Source organism: Mustela putorius, unplaced genomic scaffold (genome assembly GCF_011764305.1).
Source record: "Mustela putorius furo isolate JIRA1106 unplaced genomic scaffold, ASM1176430v1.1 tig00003834_pilon_pilon_pilon, whole genome shotgun sequence".
In the NCBI taxonomy this organism is placed as follows: domain Eukaryota; kingdom Metazoa; phylum Chordata; class Mammalia; order Carnivora; family Mustelidae; genus Mustela; species Mustela putorius.
The window spans coordinates 131,456,816-131,477,854 of NW_025421987.1; the positions used below are offsets into that span (position 1 = coordinate 131,456,816).

The following is a 21,039-nucleotide window of genomic DNA, read 5'->3' on the forward strand; positions in this document are numbered from 1 at the left end:
GTCATTGACCTTTTCTGTATTAACACTTCCACTAATGGAATGGTGGGCAAACTGCTGGTTCCTGAGCACAAATAAAGGCAGTTGGAAACTGTACTTAGAGTCATTTTAGCCTTCAATGTCAGGCCTTCAGTGTTTAAAGCCCAAAATAACAATCATTAAAAACAAACAAACAAAAAACCAAAATAAAACAGAAGTTTTACTTAAGAATGTCCTGGACAAAGCAGAAACAAATGATTGATTTTATTGAATCTTAACTTTTGAGCACTTTTTAATTTCTGTGTGACAAAATGGTAGGTATTACTTAAGAATGTCCTGGACAAAGCAGAAACAAATGATTGATTTTATTGAATCTTAACTTTTGAGCATCTTTTTAATTTCTGTGTGACAAAATGGTAGGTACACATAAAAGGTTTCAAATGGATTTTGGTCCCCATCACTGAGCCCCCTCACTGCACAGCACTCCATCCCACCACCACCACTGCCTTTTCCCACACAGGAAAAGGAATCACATTGTATATCTGCTATCAAGAACCTCCACTCTTTCCACCCCTCTGCTGATGCAAGTAAGGGTGATGATTTGCTGCCTGCAGGCACTAAGGATTATATCCATATAAGTATCCAGCAGAGAAAATGGGAGGAAGACCCTTACTACTACTGTCCAAGGGATCAAGAATAATTACAATAAAAAGAAGCTAGAGAAGGTGTTTAAGAAGAAACTTGCGGGGTACCTGTGTGGCTCAGTGGGTTAAAGCCTCTGCCTTTGGCTCTGGTCCTGATCCCAGGGTTCTGGGATTGAGTCCCGCATCGGGCTCTCTGCTCAGCAGGGAGCCTGCTTCCCCCCACCCCCTGCCTGCCTCTCTGCCTACCTGTGATCTCTGTCAAATAAATAAATAAAATCTTTTTTTTTTTTTTTTTAAAGAGAAGAAACTTGCCTGCAATGGTAATGTAAGTGAGCATTCAGAATATGGAGAAGTAACTCAGCTAAAGGGTCACCAGCACAAGAACCTATGCCAGTTCCTCACAGGGACTGGGCTGGCTAAGGATAACCAGCTGAAGGTTCATGGGTTTTAAGTGCTTTTGGCTTACTGAAGCTTAAGTGAGGATTTCCTTGCAATGAGTAGAATTTTCCTTCTGTCCCTTGTCACAAGTTTAAAAACCTCACTGCTTGTATAATGAAACCATCTGGGGTCTGCCTTTAGCTTGGACTAGAGTAACTCATTCATGCAATAAACTGAAAAGAGCCAAAGGAAATGTTTCAAATGGCTGTCTTAGGAAAAAGCCAATTGTTTGAGCTATGAGCTAAACTAGCCACTTTTTAAAAACTAGTTCACTTTTTTTAATGAAACATTTTGACATGAAGGAATAGCTGACATAAATTATGGTAATTCAGACTCAAGTACATAACAGACATTTTCTAAAAAATGAAATGAGACTGCCACTTCAAGGAAAATTGTGCCAATGATAAAATTCAAGCTTTTGAATAAAAATTAGAATTTTAGAAAACTTATACTGGCTACCGTGAATTATCAATGTCCCTAATCTTTTTTTAAAATAAAGACTGTATTTACTTATTTATTTATTGAGAGAGAGAGAGTATGCATGTGAGTGAGCAGGGGTGGGGGGGTGGGGCAGAGGATGAAAATCTCAAGCAGACTCCATACTGAGTGTGGAACCAATGTGGGGCTCAACCTCATGACCCTGAGACCAGAACCTGAGCGAAAATCAAGAGTACGATGCTCAACTGATTAAGCCACACGGGCACCCCTGTCCCAAATCTTGATATTTTCCAAACAATAAATTCATGATGTTTCAAAATCCACTTTGAATGAGGAAAAGATCTATTCAAAGACAAATGGAATTTAATTTAGTAAAGTATAAAGGTTGATTGCCGTGGTTTTAAAAATTTCAAATTGCAACTAACTTTAAGAAACTGTCACCTGTCAAGTTTAGATGACACATCAAAATATCCATAATGAGATGACTCGGCTGTTAAAGTATTCATCCCTATTCCAACTACATGTACAAAGCTTTATGGTAGAAGCAAATGAAATAACAGAGTTAAGATAATCAGGAAAAGAAGAATGTAAACACAGAAGTTTATATACAGCAAAACTGGATTTCAAGTATAAAGGGCACAAGCTGGTATCAACATATAAGACCTTAGAGAATACTGTTCCCATGAACCCTGCCCGAAGAATGAATCTTCTGGAAAAAAAAGCACCAGACAACAAAATGACTATAAATAAAGACTGGTGGTGAGCATTAAATAAGCTCAATGAGAGTTAAAAGAGAGAGAGTATAATATATGGTGGCTACACACTTGATAATGTAGATTTAGTACAACCATTTAAAAGCAGGGGTGAGCCGGGTGCCTGGGTGGTTCAGTGGGTTAAAGCCTCTGCCTCTGGCTCAGGTCATGATCTCAGGGTCCTAGGATTGAGCCCCACACCAGGCTCTCTGCTCAGCAGGGAGCCTGCTTCCCCCCCCCCTTTCTCTGCCTGCCTCTCTGCCTACCTGTGATATCTGTCTGTCAAATAAATAAAATCTTAAAAAAATTTTTTAAAAATAAAAGCAGGGGTGAGGAGAAAGAGAAAACAAATGCAAATAAATGTCACTGTTTTTAGTAATTATACTGTTAAAAACTATACTGGTGTTATTCTGAGGCTATGGTGATTGTGATGTGGATAAAGCAAATAAGCATTAGGACTTAAGATATTAAGATATCTTAATCTATATTAGGATATCCTAATTGTATAATCCCCTGTGTCATAACCAGGACTATTAGTGTGGGAAAAAGGAGATGCAGACTTCACACTAATGAAGTAATAACAGAGTCCTGAATTTGCAGCAGATATATCAGTATGAAATCATGAGTTTCTCATCTCTATATATATGTTCAATATACTGAAAAGGCCTAGAAATACCTCTAGCAACCAGACTGTAGTCCTGAAATACCCTTTCACACAAAAAGAAACCAACACTTCTTGAAAAATGGCTGATTCCAGGTCTGGGGCAGAGAATATATGAAATGAGCCTCATACATCTGTATTATGTGTCAGGAAGGAAACTAGCAAAACTACTAGGGTTATGTAAAAGGGCTCAGGAGTCAAAGACAAGACCATGTGAATTTCAATAAAAGTAGTAACAGCAATGAACTGAAAATTATTAAAAAGGTGTAAATTCATAAATTTATAATACAAAAAGTCTAAGTCCCCTTCAGAAGATGATAAAAAACCAACTAATTTTTAAGTAATTTCGAACTTACAGAAAAGTTGCAAAAATAGGACAAGGAATTCTTGTGCACTTTTCATCCAGATTTCCAAAGTGCTAACAATATATTGTACTTACATTACCATATATATAGGAACATACATAATCACATTAATATATATTAACATATATTTATATTATATATATATTGCATTTTTTATTTTACTTTATTTTTTTAATTCTTTCAATTTATTTATTTTCAGAAAAACAGTATTCATTATTTTTTCACCACACCTAGTGCTCCATGCAATCCATGCCCTCTATAATACCCACCACCTGGTACCCCAACCTCCCAACCCCCGCCACTTCAAACCCCTCAGATTGTTTTTCAGAGTCCATAGTCTCTCATGATTCACCTCCCCTTCCAATTTACCCCAACTCCCTTCTCCTCTCTAACACCCCTTGTCTTCCATGATATTTGTTATGCTCCACAAATAAGTGAAACCATATGATAACTGACTCTCTCTGCTTGACTTATTTCACTCAGCATAATCTCTTCCAGTCCCATCCATGTTGCTACAAAAGTTGGGTATCATCCTTTCTGATGGAGGCATAATACTCCATAGTGTATATGGACCACATCTTCCTTATCCATTTGTCCATTGAAGGGCATCTTGGTTCTTTCCATAGTTGGGCGACCGTGGCCATTGCTGCTATAAACATTGGGGTACAGATGGCCCTTCTTTTCACGACATCTGTATCCTTGGGGTAAATACCACACGAAACAGGCAAACATATCAAAAAATGGGCAGAAGATATGAACAGACACTTCTCCAATCAAGACATACAAATGGCTATCAGACACATGAAAAAATGTTCATCATCATTAGCCCTCAGGGAGATTCAAATTAAAACCACATTGAGATATTACCTTACACCAGTTAGAATGGCCAAAATTAACAAAACAGGAAACAACATGTGTTGGAGGATGTGGAGAAAGGGGAACCCTCTTCCACTGTTGGTGGGAATGCAAGTTGGTGCAGCCTCTTTGGAGAACAGTGTGGAGATTCCTCAAGAAATTAAAAATAGACCTTCCCTATGACCCTGCAATTGCACTCCTGGGTATTTACCCCAAGGATACAGATATATTATATATTATATATATGTATATATGTATATATATTACATTAATTAAACAGGGAGGCTATTAGCCTGAGGTGGCTCTAAGGCTGTGGTGCCTACCTAAGCAACCAAAAATCTGAGCCTTTAAATACCCCAAAGTTACAAAATCAGAACACTAAGGACAACCAATCATAAAGCATTTGACAAAATCCAGCATCTGTCCCTGATTAAAACGCTTCAAAGTATAGGGACAGAGGGAACATTCCTAAACCTCATCAAATGAAAGACCCTTGACTTGAAAGACCCACAGCAAATATCATCCTCAATGGGAAAAAGCTTGCAGCCTTCCCGTTGAGATCAGGAACACGACAAGGATGCCCACTTTCACCACTCTTGTTCAACATAGTATTAGAAGTCCTAGCAACAGCAATCAAACAAAGAGAAATAAAAGGTATCCAAATTGGCAATGAAGAAGTCAAACTCTCTCTCTTCGCAGATGACATGATTCTTTATATGGAAAATCCAAAAGACTCCGCCCCCAAACTACTAGAACTCACATAGCAATTCAGCAACGTGGCAGGATACAAAGTCAATGTGCAGAAATCAGTGGCTTTCTTACACACTAACAATGAAAATACAGAAAGGGAAATTAGAGAATCGATTCCATTTACTATAGCACCAAGAGCAAAGAAGCTTTAAGACACAGCCAGATAACTTCCTTTTTTTGTCTTCCCACCTTCTATGTAGGTGACTTTCCCCTGGCTCTGACTGATAGAGCACTCCCAACCACTCCCGCTTTGGCACTGCCCCATTCAAAGTGATTCTTCCTCAAATAAACTCTAATAATTTTTAATATACCTCAGTCTATCTTTTAACAAACATCATATACATACATATATGTCACGTCTCTGAAATGTTTGAGAGCAAGCTGCAGAATGATGTTCATTTACCTCTAAATACTCAAGTATCTCCTTTTTCAAAGACACAGTACATTATCAAAAAAAGAGGACAGCAGTACAGTACTATTATTTAATCTAGAGCTCTTATTAAACATGTGCCAACTGGGCCATTAGTGGTCTTTAAAACAAAAGAAAAACATTTTTTTCTGGCCTAGGACCACATATTGCAGTTGTTTTGTCTCTTTAGTCTCTTTGATTCTAGGACACTCAGTCTTTATCTTTCTTGACTTTAGTATTTTTGAAGAATATAGGATCTCCTCCTGTGTGTATCTGCTGTTTCCTCACATGATTAGATTCAAGTTATTAATTTCTGTCAGGAATGCCACAGCAATAATATTGTGGTCTTCTTGTTCATCACATCAGGAGGCACATGGTGTCCATCTGTCCCGTTACTGGTAATGTTAACTGTGGTCATTTGATTAAGATGATGTCTGCCAGACTGTCTCATTATAAAGTTACTATTTTTCTCTTTGTAATTAATATAGATTGCTATGGAAGATTATTTGAAACTATGCAAATGTTTTTCCCCCAAATGTCATATCTTCATATATCTCTTTCAAAAACTGGCAAATAAACAGAAAGAATCAGGCACTTATCCTGACTTTTTTTTAAAATGTAAACTGTAACACTTCATAATCAAATACGAACGAAGAGAAATAGCTCTTTATATAAGTATTCTAACTAATAAATGAAAAAAAATCAGAACATCAATTTGCAGCCCCAATAAGTTAATGATCTAAATAGTAAACATCAATAGATGCTAGCAACCCCTACAAGAAAAAGAAAACCAGACATTTTGTGACTCCTGAAGGAAGAACACCACATAAAACCTTACCAAAGGGACACAACCTGCGTCTGATCAAGCTTCTGGATCCAGCTATCAATTTCCAAGAAATATAGATGATAAAGGAAACATGCTGAAATTGTACCATGAGGATGCAATTAACAAAACCCAGACTGTGGGAACTTCAGCAAGTCAAATAACCCAAGTTTTTTAACAGCATATGTATGGAACAGAAAGAGATGATCAGGGGCCCTACTAATTATCAGAGACCCAAAAAGAGCTGTAAATCTTCAGTGGCCAAGAGAGAATGTAAGTCTAAGGATACACATTTGGGTGATAAATCTAAAAAATGAAATACAGTGATAACTATAAAAGTCAAGATAGTGGTTACTTCTGGAGAAGGAAGAAACAGCTGTGATTTGGTTTAGGTATGATATGGAGGTTCCTGAAATAATTAAAAACAGAACCACTATATGATCTAGCAATTCCAATTCTGGGCATATAACCAAAGACAATGAAAACAGGATGCTGAAGAAATATATACACTCCCGTGTTTACTGCAGCATTATTCACAAAAGCCAAGATACGGAAACAACCTGAATGTCCATCAACAGATGGATAAAGAAGATGTAGTGTGTGTGTGTGTGTGTGTGTGTGTGTGTGTGTGTGTGTGTGTGCGCGCGCGCGCGTGCGCACACACACACGCCTGCATGTGCATGTATTACTTACCCATGGGAAAGAAGGAAATCCTGCCATTTGCAACAATATGGAGGGACCCTGAGGGCATTATGCTGAGATAAGTCAGATAGAGAAAGACAAATATCATATGACGTCACTCACTGAACTCATAAAACTAAAGAATAAAATAATTACCAGGGGCTAAGAGGTGGGGGAATGGAAGGGATGTTGTTTAAGGGTACAAATCTGTAGCTAGTAGATAAACAAATCCTAGAGATCCATCGTGATTACAGGTAACAATATTCTAGTGTAACACCAAAACAGCTAAGAGACCATATCTTAATTATTCCCACCACAAAAAAGAACTGATAATTACATGATGTGATAGAGGTGTTAGCTAAAGCTATAATGACAATCATACTTTAATATATAAGCTACCAAATCAAACATGCTATATATCTTAAATATACACAATGTTATGTGTCAAATATATTTCAATAAGAAAATTCATTACATTTGGAAAGCTATGATTTTGTCAAGAGCTGTAAAATGTCCTCTATCTTTGACCAGTAATTCTACTACAGGACGTTGTTATGAAATAATTCAACAAAAGAAGAAAAAATTTTAAGTGGTTATTAACCACTTTTATGTGCTGACAGGGGAGGGTAATCACAAAATGTTAGGTAGCAGAAAGCTCAGAGGAAAATGATTATGTTCTATGCACTTCCAACTAAATGCAAATAAATACACACATGGGCCAAGAGTAGAAGGAAACTAAACTGTGAGAGATTCTCCAAAAACAGTATAATTTTTTCAAGTGCTGTTTCCACTGGTTGGAATGTTCTCACACACACACACATATATATACACTCATATGCCCACATAATACACATACACAGGCACATGTTCACATATACATTCATATACACACACAAATATGCCCACCCAATACATATATACATACATGTAAGTACACATGTACACATAGGCTAACATGTACAACTATGGGCTGAATTGGGTACTCCCAAAATTCAAATACTAAAGTCTTAAACCCAAGTAACTCAGAGTGTGACTGCATATGGAGACAAGACATTTAAACACATAATTAAAGTAAAATGAAGTCATTAGAGCGGGTTCTAATCCAATATGGCTTATCTCTTCATAATAAGAAATTAAAATACAGACTACTACAGACAGAAAACCATGTGAGGACATAGGGAAAACATGGCCACCTACAAAGCCAAGGACAGGGGGTCTTTGAAAAAACCAACCATGCTGACACCTTGGTCTCGCACTTCAAGCCTCCACAATTGTGAGAAAAGAAATTTCTGTTTTTAAGCCAAAATAATAACAACAACAACTATAATAATAAAGCCAAAATCTGGTTCTTTAAAAAGTGCTAACAAAAGTGCTACCAAAAAACAAAAAGTGCTAACAAAAGTGGTAAACTTTTAGTAAAATTGATCAAAAATGGGGTAAGCACTTAAACATAAACTTATGACAGTTCAAATGAAAAAAAGTACATGACAGCAGATACTGTAGAGTTAAAAAAAAAAACAAAAATAGAACTATCAAAACTGGCTAAAAAAAAAAAAAAAGAAGAAACAACAAGTGTTGGCAAGCGTGTGGAGAAAACGAGCCCTCATAGACTGTTGCTGGGAATCCAAACTGGTGCAACCACTGTGAAAACAGTATGGCAGTTCCTTGAAAAATTAAAAATAGAATTGCCATATGATCCAGTAATTCCACTACTGGGTATTTACCAAAAGAAAACAAAAACACTAAATTGAAAAGGTATATGCACTTCTCTGTTTATTGCAGCATTACTTACAAGAGCCAAGATATGTAAGCAACTTAAGTGTCCACTGATAGATGAATGGATAAAGAAGACATGGTATATATATAAAATGGAATATTATTCATCCATAAAAAGAATGAAATCTTGCTATTTATAATAATATGGATGGACTAAGATGGCATAATAAGAGAAAGACAAATACTATATGATTTCATTCACATGTGGAATTTAAGAAACAAAAAGACAAAGAAAAAAAGAGATGAACAAAAAACCAGACTCTTAAATTCAGAGAACTGGTGGTTGCCAGAAAGGAGGTGGGTGGGGTAATAGGTAAAATAAATAGAATGAAGAGCATACTTGATGAACACTGAGAAATGTATAGAATTCTTGTATTACACTGTACACCTGAAACTAATATAACACTGTATGTTAATATTTGAATAATAAATAAGATATAGTGGGACAGAATATCCTTTCAAAAAAAAAATCTATCAAGACAACAAATTTTTAAACTCAGAAAAAACAGACACATGCCTAGAAAAATGAAACTACCAAAGTGACCCAAGAAAAAAAATGAAAGCTTAAAAAATCCTACTTATATCAAGTTAGTTAAAAATTTTCCCACAGAGAAAATTCTAGGCTCAATTTTAGAATTTTAGTTTTATCAGTCTTTCATTTATTTTTTTAAAAATTTTTATTGACATATAATGTACTACTAGGCCCAAGGGTACAGGTCTGTGAATCATCAGGTTTACACACTTCACAGCACTCACCATAGCACATAACTTGCCTGATGTCCATAACCCAACCTCCCTCTTCCTACCCCTCCCTGCCAGCAATGCTCAGTTTGTTTTGTGAGATCAAGAGTCTCTTATGGTTTGTCGCCCTCCCCATCCCATCTTGTTTAATTTTTTCCTTCCCTAACCCCCAAACCCTCCATGTTGCCTCTCAACTTCCTCATACCAGGGAGAGCAGATGATAATTATCTTTCTCTGATTGGCTTGTTTCACTCATATAATACCCTCTAGTTCCATCCATGTTGCCACAAATGGCAAGATTTCATTTCTTTTGATGGTTGCATAGTATTCCATTGTATATATATACATAGACAGACCACTTTTTCTTTATCCATTCATCTGTCGATGGATATCTAGGCTCTTTCCATAGTTTAGCTATTGTGGACATTGCTGCTATAAACATTTGGGTGCACGTGCCCCTTTGGATCACTACATTTGTAATTTTAGTGTAAATACCCAGTAGCGCAATTGCTGGGTCGTAGGGCAGCTCTATTTTCAACTCTTTGAGGAACCTCCATGCTGTTTTCTAGAGTGGCTGCACTAGCTTGCATTCCCACCAACACTGGAGAAGGGTTCCCCTTTCTTCATATCCTTGCCAGCATCTGTCAATTCCTGACTTGTTAATTTTAACCATTCTGACTGGCGTGAGGTGGTATCTCATTGTGGTTCTGATTTCTATTTCCCTGATGGCGAGTGATGTGGAGCACTTTTTCATGTGTCTGCTGGCCATCTGGATGTCTTCTTTGCAGAAATGTCTGTTCATGTCCTCTGCCCATTTCCTGATTGGATTATTTGTTCTTTGGGTGTTGCGTTTGATAAGTTCTTGATAGATTTTTTGGATACTAGCCCTTAATCTGATATGTCGTTTGCAAATATCTGCTCCCATTCTGTCGGTTGTCTTTTGGTTTCATTGACTGTTTCCTTTGCTGTGCAAAAGCTTTTGATCTTGATGAATTCCCAATAGTTTATTTTTGCCCTTGCTTCCCTTGCCTTTGGTGATGTTTCTAGGAAGAAATTGCCGTGGCTGAGGTCAAAGAGGTTGCTGCCTGTGTTCTCAAGGATTTTGATGGATTCCTTTCTCACATTGAGGTCCTTCGTCCATTTTGAGTCTATTTTTGTGTGTGGTGTAAGGAAATGGTCCAGTTTTATTTTTTTGCATGCAGCTGTCCAATTTTCCCGACGCCATTTGTTGAAGAGACTGTCTTTTATCCATTGGACATTCTTTTCTGTTTTAATGAAGATTAGCTGACCATAGAGTTGAGGGTCTATTTCTGGGCTTTCTATTGTGTTCCACTGATTTATGCGTCTGTTTTTGTGCCAGTACCATACTGTCTTGATGATGACAGCTTTGTAATAGAGCTAGAAGTCTGGAATTATGATGCCTCCAGCTTTGGCTTTCTTTTTCAACATTCCTCTGGCTATTCGAAGTCTTTTCTGGTTTTATCAGCCTTTCAAAGGACAGTTAAACCAAAACACCTGGACTATTTCAGAGAGCAGGAAAAGCCTGAATGCTCCATAACTCAATTCTATAGGCTTGCATTAACTCCAGAATCAGATAAAAACATTGAGAAATAAATTTAAAGGTCCTAGTCACCCAAAAATACAGATGTCTTCTGTGTGTATTGGCACACAGAAAATTAACCAATGAAACAGAATAAAGACTAAGTAACTATATAATTATTAGAGAACAGAGTATATGATAGAGGTAATAATGGCATTCTTTTGAGGAAAGGAAGGACCAGTTAACAAACGAATCTGAAAAACTAATAATCCACATGGAAAAGAAAATAAAAATGGATTCTATCTTATAAATAAAGACTAACACCAGAGTGATCAGAAACTGAAATATCAAAAACAAAACTTTTAAACTTTCAGAAGAAAATACATGTGAATATATCTGTTTTCAAGGTAAGAAAGATGTTCTTTATCAAAACACAAAAAACACTCACCATAAAAGACTGATATATTTGACTTTATAAAAGGTGTCTGGCTCATCAAAATATGCTTTAAAGAATGGGGAAGAAAATAAGTTACACACTGGGAGAAAGATCCAGTCAGAATATACTAATCTCAGTACAAAGACTGTGCTGAAAATATAAGGAACTCAATAGAATTCAAATTATATTACAAAGCTATAGTAAATAGAACAGTATGGAATCAGCATAATAACAGACAGATGATCAATGGAACAGACGAGATAGCCCAAATATAAACCCATGACCAATGGGTTTATATGATTCATGATCAATTAATTCACAACAAAGTACCTAAGAATATACAATGGAGAAAGAACAGTCTCTTCAAAAAGTAGTGCTGGAAAAACTGTACAGTCACATTCAAAGAATAAAATTGGACCACTATCTTATATCATAAACAAAAACTAATTGAAAATGGATTAAAAACTTAAATGAGACTTGAAACCATAAAACTCTTAGAAGAAAACATGGGCACGATGCTTCCTGACATTGGTCTTGGTGATGATTTTTTGGATTTTACACCACGAGCAAAAAAAATAAGCAAAAAAGGCAACAAAAGCAAAAATAAATAAGGACTACATCAAACTAAAAAGCTTCTGCATAGCAAAGAAAACCATTAACACAATGAAAAGGCAACCCACCAAATGGTAGAAGATATTTGCAAATTATATATCTGAAAAAAGTTAATATACAAAATGCATAAAGAACTTATCCAACTCAATAGGAAGAAACCCACCCCCAAACAACCCCCCAAAAAAATGGGCTGAGGACCTAAACAGACATTTTTCCCAAGACGACATACAGATGGCCAACATGTGCAGTGGTGCTCACATCACTAATCATCATGGAAATGCAAATAATAAGCACAATGAAATATCAACTCAAACCTGTCATAATGGTTAGCATTAAAAAGACAAGAAATGTTAAGTGTTGGTGAGGATGCGGAGAAAATGGAACCCTTATACAGTGCTGGTGGAAATGTAAATTGGTACAGCCACTGTGGAAAACAGAAAACAGTATGGAGGTTCTTCAAAAAATTAAAAATAGAACTACCATATGGTCCAGCAATTCCACTTCTGGGTGTTTATCTAAGAAAATGAAAATGACTTAAAAAGATATATGCACTCCCATGTTTATTGTAGCATTACTTAAAATAGTAAGATTGTATATGGATATGGAAGCAAACCTAAGCTGCTTATAAATGAATGGATAAAGAAAATGTGGGTGTGTGTGTGTATACATATATACATACATATAATGCAGTATTATTCAGCCATAAAAAAGGGAAATCTTGCCATTTGCAACACGTATGGACTTAGAGGGCATTATGGTAAATGAAATAACTCACACAGAGAAAGACAAATACTGTATGATCTCACTTATATGTGAAATCCAAAACAAAAACTGAGCTCATAGATACAGAGAATAGATATGTGGTTGCCGGGGCGCCTGGGTGGCTCAGTGGTTTGGGCTGCTGCCTTCGGCTCGGGTCATGATCTCAGGGACCTGGGATTGAGCCCCGCATCGGGCTCTCTGCTCCGCGGGAAGCCTGCTTCCCTCTCTCTCTCTCTCTCTCTCTGCCTGCCTGCCTCTCTGCCTACTGTGGTCTCTGTCTGTCAAATAAATAAATAAAATCTTTAAAAAAAAAAAAAGATATGTGGTTGCCAGAAGTGGGGGGCAAAGGAGTGGTCAAAAGGTACAAATTCCAGTCATAACAGAAATAAATCATGGGGCTGTAACATACAGCATGGTGACTATAGTTAATAATGCTGCACTACATATTTGAAAGTTGCTAAGCAAGTAGATATTAAGTTCTCACCACAAGAAAAAATTTTTGTAACTATATATAGTGATGGATATTAACTAGACCTACTGTGATGTTCATTTCACAATATATGCAAATACTGAACCATTATACTGTACACCTGAAACTAATGTATCAAATGCATATATATAAATTATTTTAAAAGCCAGATTTACTGTGTTATGATACATAAGATCCAGGTCAAACACCAGAAGTTACAAAATGCTTAAAGGATCTATAAGCATACTCAAGAGGGAGAAATATAGCCTCAAACTTGGGGAAAGCCTTAGGCTGAACTAAGTGAGAAAGACTAAGCAAAAGACATTTTCAAGAAATAAATAAGCACAGGAGAGAGAAAATTGGAGAATGACAATTTCAGGGACTGGAGCTGATTTAGAACTGTCAGAATTTACACAGAAGTTGGAAAAGAGAGAGATGGGACAGAGTAAGAGTTAATAAGTATGCATTTCTAGGAGAATAATTGAGGTTCTAATAATTTAAGTGGACTTAACACTAAAGGTAATAGGAGAGGTTTGAGGCAGGGGAGTGGCAGATAAAGATAAGATAAAGAAATAGCAAAATAGAAAATCATAATAATCACACTGAATAAAATATGAGTTTTAATCATTAAAACCCCAAACTGCCCTCTTGTAAAGACTATTAAATTGGGACACCATTTGGCAAATTGGATGGAGAAAAAAATTCAGAAGATACAGTATAAAGAACAAGAGGGTGGGGCACCTGTGTGGCTCAGTGGGTTGGGCCTCTGTCTTCAGCTCAGGTCATGATCCCAGGGTCCTGGGATCAAGCCCTGCGTCCGGCTCTCTGCTCAGCAGGGAGCCTGCTTCCTCCTCTCTCTCTCTGCCTGCCTCTCTGCCTACTTGTGATCTCTCTCTGTCAAATAAATAAATAAAATCTTTAAAAAAAAAAAAAAAGAACAAGAGGGAAGGAAACCCCAATGGCAAATCAATAAGAAATAACCTAATAGGCAAAACATATATTTCACAGAAAAGGAAATACATGCAATGATAGATGCTCAACACTACTAGAATTTAAGGAAATTCAAATAAAGAATACAATGAAATGCTATTCTACTCTTAAGACATGGAACAACACTAAATGTTAGAGTGACTCAACAGAGGCTCTTATGCATTGTATAAAGGTAAATTGGTAAGACTACTTTGGAAAAACAGTATTACTAAAATAAAGTTGATTATTTGTACAGCCTATTACCCCCATCGATTTCACTCCTAGAGAAACTTCTGTATATTTGTACCAAGAGACAACTACGAGGATATTCACAGCAGCGCTGCTTTTATTAACAAAACAATGGAAACACAAGTATTTCTCAAAGAACAATCAATAACGGGTACCTGTGTGGCTCAGTTGGTTAAGCATCTGCCTTCAGCTAAGGTCATGATCTCAGGGTCCTGGGGTCAAGCCCCAGATCAGGCTCCCCACTTAAAAGGGAGCCTGCTTCTCTGTCTCTCCCTGTCCCTACCCTCAACTTGTGCTCTCTTGCATGTTCTCTCTCAAATACATAAAAAATCTTAAAAAAAAAAAAAAAAGATCATATTATGCCTCTATCAGAAAGGATGAATACCCAACTTTTGTAGCAACATGGACGGGACTGGAAGAGATTATGCTGAGTGAAATAAGTCAAGCAGAGAGAGTCAATTATCATATGGTTTCACTTATTTGTGGAGCATAACAAATAGCATGGAGGACATGGGGAATTAGAGAGGAGAAGGGAGTTGAGGGAAATTGGAAGGGGAGGTGAACCACGAGAGACTATGGACTCTGAAAAGCAATCTGAGGGTTTTGAAGGGGCGGGGGTGGGAGGTTGGGGGAACCAGATGGTGGGTATTGGAGAGGGCATGGATTGCATGGAGCACTGGGTGTGGTGCAAAAACAATGAATACTGTTACATTGAAAATAAATTTAAAAAATTTTTAAAAAAAGATCAATAAATTAATCTTGGCACAGTCATACAATAGAATATTATACAGCAGTAAAATGAGTAATAGCCAAGCAAAGCAACATGGGCCACTCTTAGAAACATAATTTTGAGTGAAAACCATGTCTCAGAAGATAAAGAAGCAAAAGTAAATACTGCAACCATTTAGTCAAATATACTTAAGATTTTAAAAAAAAGTTAAAGGAGTCATAAATACAAAGTTCTGAAATATTAACTTGATGGTGGGGAGGGGGAAAAGGCAATGCATGGATCATGAGGAAATGTATGATTAACCAAGAATTATGAGTAATCCAATTCTGTAATTCAATTTACTAAAGATTTAAAAAGGCTGTATTAATCATCCCTATATACATACTTAGTATATACATCCCTGTATATGTGTCTTTGTAAATGTATCTATTACTAAATTCTAAGAAATGGAATTTGTGAATATTTACATTTAGCATTTTAAAGATTTCCCCCAGTGGCCCCACAGAATAGCTATAGCAGTTTATATTCCCAGCTCTAAAGTATCTTAGAGTGTCTGTCTTCTCTTTACCAGTATTATCAACCTTTTGGGCTTTGCCAGTCAGATAAGTAATATCTCATTATTTTGATTTCTATTTAAATATGGGCCTTATTGAGTGCCATACAAATTGACTATTTGTATTTCTTCCTTTGTTCATACCTTCTTCAAGCTCTAGTCATCAAGAATAATCCACCTTATTACCTAATAATCTTTAAGAGGATTTTATTTGTGCATTGAAGAATGTAGCCACTGCTTATAATGTGCATTCTAACTGGTGAAATGCCCATCACTGGGCTACCACTGTGCTCTGTTTTTGTGGTATAGTATATATATCTGGATGTATTTTACTATTCATAGGGTCAAACTTACCAATCTTCTACTGTAACTTCTGAATTTGGAGTTTTTAAATTAAATTTCTCGGATGAAGCTCTGGGAAACAATGTACTAGCTCTATCATTCCTATCTGTTGAGCTTTACTGGTGTTTGATGCCACCTCAATGTAGTTAAAAAAAATATATATATATATAGGCATCAATAGACTTTTAATGTATAACTATACCCTCAACCTAGACAAAGGAAAATTTGCTTATGCCAGGATTTGGACTTAGATGCCAACCCTAAAACAGTACATAATAGTATACAGAAGTAATGAAAAGGAAGGGCCTTTAAGCTTCTGCATCTGATTTCAACACACACTAATTCAGCCATGTATCGCATCATGCAAAGTAAAAAGCAATAAAAATGAACACACAAACGAAAAAATTCTTTAACATAAAGGAAAAACCTGCTCAGTTGCTTAAACTTAAATCTGCAGTATGTATCCCCAAAAGAGCATCCTACCTGTTAAGCTGCCTTGGAATATATATAAGGCATCACAGATAGCAGGAGGTGGATACACCAGTCCTTGAAAAAAACCTATGGAATGCTGAAACCAACCAGCAGGCAAGAACACCCACTCAATGCTGCCCGAAACAGGAATGAGCCCTTCACTGCACTGCTCCCCAAGGTCCCACAATTACACACAAGCATTGGGTTGTAACTTAATGACTGCAACAATAACCACAATTATTTTCACTCATGGAATTGGTTTATGATTTTAAGAAAAGGAAAATTTGAAAATTTTTGCACTGGTTATCTTATAATTTTCCCCAGGAAACTAGCAAAACTGCCAAATATATGTAATTGTGTAGTTGATTTCATTTGCCCAGAATTATTAGGCTCAGCTCTCTTGTTGAGGGTAATCAAACTTCCCTTCTTCAATCCAACAAACACTATTGGTCCTTAATTCTGTCATGGGTCCACATAAATTTACAAGGAGAGGAAATGACCTAAATAATAATGATATCAGTTTTTAAAAATGTGTCTAATAAGAGATTTCTTTCATTATTATTTATAACTAACAAGAGCTTTATCTTCTCTGAATGTTTTTATTCACTGCATGTAGCAACCCCTATTTTTTGTGAGGTAGTTTACATGTGTTTTCATTTAATCATCACCATCTGAAAGCAACCATAATAGAAATAAAAACTTAAGGTAAAAAACTTAATATTAAAATTTATAGCCTGAACTTTAAACCAGTACTCAATTCACATAAGATTACTTTTCTTAAAAGAGAAATCGTTCTTTGCAAGAAGCTATAATTTTTATAATACAAACTAATTACCAGTTGACATACACCACCACCAACTTGCCTATGCCTTAGTAGTTATCAGTTTAATTATCATTTGGTAATGTACAATTTACATTGAGACTGCATCAGTCCAAAGTGATAAAATGAATTGTTAGCAGTAGCACATGCTGAGATCCACAACAGGATAGCTTGCTTTTATCAGTTGTTTGCAGTAAAACTGACTACATTATCACATAGCATTTAATAAGTAATTCAGGCATCCAAAATTGATATTAACAATAAAAGCTAACATTTATTTAGCATTTATTAAATGCCAGCCCCTCTAAGGGCTAGCAACTACCCCATTCAGTAAGAACTATTATCATCTCCATTTTGTAGATACAGGAAATTATGGCCCAAAGAGTTAAGTCACTTTAAGGTCACACAAGCAGTAAATGGGGAGAACTAAAATCTCAACCAACTTTGGCTCTAAAAAGTAATACAGACAATAACACTGAGGACAGAATATAAGGACAATCCAACTCACTAATAGATATACAGCTTTCAACAAATTAAAGATTGTTATAATTGTTATCACAATTGTTATAATGTTATAAGCATTATACAACTGACTCCCCAGGAGGAGTAAAATTGTAAGCTGTTGAATTCTGTATGCATAAAGGGTAGAGAGGGAGAACTGGAGTACCCTTAATTTATGAATGAAATTTGGGTAGAAAAAGCAAAATTCTAAAAACTTGCTAAGTAACAAATTAAAGATGGGGTGGTAGAAGGAATCTGTGAACAATATTGGGTAGTCCTAAAACTAACAAGAAGATGATCAGATGAAAAACGACCTCATGGATTTTTCTGAGTGGATTCAAAGGAATATAAAGAGATGAAAAGACACACATAATTCTAGGTTGTGCTTGTTAATGGTTCCAAAGGGGAAGCTAAGAATTTGCCTGATGTGATCAGTAACGGAAGCTAGTAGAGAATTTAAGAGGGTGGTAACAGATGGAGTTAAAAAAGGCAGACATGGGTCGGATGCCTGGGTGGCTGAGTCACTTAAGCCCCTGCCTTTGGCTTGGGTCATGATCTCAGGGACCTGGGCCAGAGTCCCATGGCAGGCTCCTTGCTCAGTGGGGAGCCTGCTTCTTCCTCTGCCTGCTACTCCTCCTGCTTGTGTGCTCTTTCTCTCTCTCTCTCTCTGACAAATAAATAAAAAATCTTAAAAAACAAAACATACAAAACAGCAGACACAGGAGGATCTGGCTGCAAGTACGTAAGATTATTGTAAGGTCAAAGAATTCATTTCTACTGATGAAGTAAGAGGGAGGGTGAATAGGAATTCAACAAGAATACAAAGTCTGCACTGTTACAAAGAAGTCTACAATATGAAGTAAAAATGTAAGCCTAGGACATACTGAAAGTATGAAGACATCATTTAAATAAGCAAGATAATCAAGACTTAAGCCCCATGAGGGATGATGAAGACAGCTACTTTGGTAACTTGGTCAAACCCTTCTTCAAAATTTTGCCCAAAAAGAAACAAAAGTAAAGAGAATACTATTACTGAGAATATAAGGTCTGAGAGTAAAATGGCAGAACTAATTTAAAGGCCAACAAACATTAAAATACCATAGTTGGCTAGAGTTAATTTTGAGACTCACGAGTCAGAGAAGACCTGTAGCAGCAGTACTTTAAAATTTAAATTCCCCTCACAGACTCCAAAATAAGAGCAGAAGTGGGAATACAAATCTATGAATAGACATGTTATGAACATTTGGTCTCAAATGGCAATTCTTTTTGAAAATTGATCTCTGTATGAGCTTTGGGGTATGATTCAAAACCTGTAACTGGAGAATTTTGTAACAGCTGGGTCCATCATGGATCTTTGAAAGAACTAAAACTTCTAAAGTAACAATTCATAAATCACACTAGCAAAGAAAATGATATAATTCCCCCCGCCTTTTTTTTGTCAGCAGATAGAAACTATTCTAAGGCTGAGAACAGTGTCAAAGCTAACCCTACCAAAGAGGAAAATATTAAGTTAGCAGCTTTGAGTCACAGATAGCAGTAGTATTCATGCAAAGAGTAGCGTTTAATCACACCCAAGTGTTGAATGACTAATAATGGGTCAGCCTGAAGCTGGTGGATTCTCCAGAGGATGGAGGAGGACATGTTCATATGACAGCTTGATGTCTGTGCTAGAAAAAGTTCAGACCAGGAATTAAACACCGCACAATTCCAAGGGACACCATGAATTTTGTCATCTGTTGTGGATGGCATCCCCTCTATTTATATAGTAATAGCTTGCCCATCCTAACATAGCCATGCTGGCTCTAACAGCTCACTGTTTGATCTAGAGCTCCCAGGTTTATATGAAAAACATATCATTCCTTTCTTGTTACCACTTCCTTAACTTTAAAAGGGTCTAAAATGCCAGAGAATATTCTTTCATCAAAACAAGTATTTGTTTTATCAAAATAAAATATTATTGCTGTATTTTTCATTTGATCCTGTTGTGAAATGATTTTCTTTTTAATTAACTGAGTAAAATGAAAGAGCCTAAGGGAATTGAGTCATCTGGCCAATCACTTACTCTTTGTGAACATTTCCCAGAATCTTTTTCACAGAACATGGAATTAACATGGAATATTAAAAGAGTTCCATGGTAAGCAAGTTGAAATGCCACAACAATCCATCTGGGAGTATCATCACGTGTATTAGCCTAGTAAGGCTAGGTTTTGTTATCCCAGTGATTCCCATTCTTATTTGATCATAAAACTTGTTTTGCTTTGAGGAACATCAGTGATATGAGAAGAGTTTGGGAAATGCCACTCGAAGGTTACCATGTATTACTCATGTATTACTTGTAAACAATTAAAACAGAACATCCAAAACTAAAATAAGATTTCTTTGATGACTATAGAGTACTAAAGGAAACCGCAGTGCCTCAGGATCAACAAACGTTGGTTGATAGATTTATCTGGTAAAATGACAAGCAAAACACCATTTATTGCATATTCAGTGATGCCAGAAATATAGGACAAAAACCATGTTTTATAGTACTTACTGTCACTTGGCACATAATTCTCATAAGATGGATAAAAATATATCAATATTTGGATGAGCATTTTAAGTGTTCAGTAAGAACATATAGCTGTAATTATTTTAAAGCTTGTTTATCAGAAAACATCTACATGTCTGGGACTTCAGGAGCTCACAACCTTAATAATCACTCCTCATGTTATTGACTACATTGAGAATATCTACTGATACCAAAACAATGGCACCTACTGAAGATTATTACAATACTTACCACATTACAAAAAGAATCCAGACCAATGCTATGTACATACTTAGTACATTCTGGATTAGACCAAGTAAAATTTAACAACAAGCTGAACAGCATTCTATAAAACAAAAACAAAAAGTCAGTTAGGCTAATTCTGTCTGTTTTTCTATGCTATGGACTCATAGTGAGAAAGAAGATTGTCTTGGAACTTGATGACTGAATCAAATCTGAGTTCATTAAAGTTTATCTACATTTACCTTAAGAGAAGTTCTTTGGGTAACTTTTTGTTAATAAGGCCTTCATCATTATTTGAGAAAACCTGAAAGAAAAAAAAAACAAGGACATTGTTAAAGTGTTCCCCAATGAAAAAAAAGTTACATGGTCATAACAGCCCCAATTACTGTCCTACATATATGATAACTAATTTCATGAAGCCATCAACCTTCAATATTAATGGATATAAAAAGAGTTTATACCCCCTCACCACTTAATAAAAATGCAACACAGTGATTTCTATG

At 36.2% G+C, this 21,039-nt stretch overlaps 1 protein-coding gene across 6 annotated transcripts in view; it reads right to left on the minus strand.

The window, feature by feature from the left end:
• Positions 1–21,039, minus strand: part of FBXL2 (F-box and leucine rich repeat protein 2) — a 148,426-nt gene that overhangs the window by 91,200 nt on the left and 36,187 nt on the right. For 5 of the 6 annotated variants that reach the window (XM_004774184.3, XM_045089070.1, XM_013046668.2 and 2 more), the window contains exon 2: positions 20,779–20,840. In XM_004774184.3, the coding sequence (XP_004774241.1) occupies positions 20,779–20,840 (62 nt within the window). Of the gene's footprint in view, positions 1–20,545; positions 20,640–20,778; positions 20,841–21,039 lie in introns of all 6 variants that reach the window. The other variant, XM_013046666.2, reaches the window with a different exon arrangement.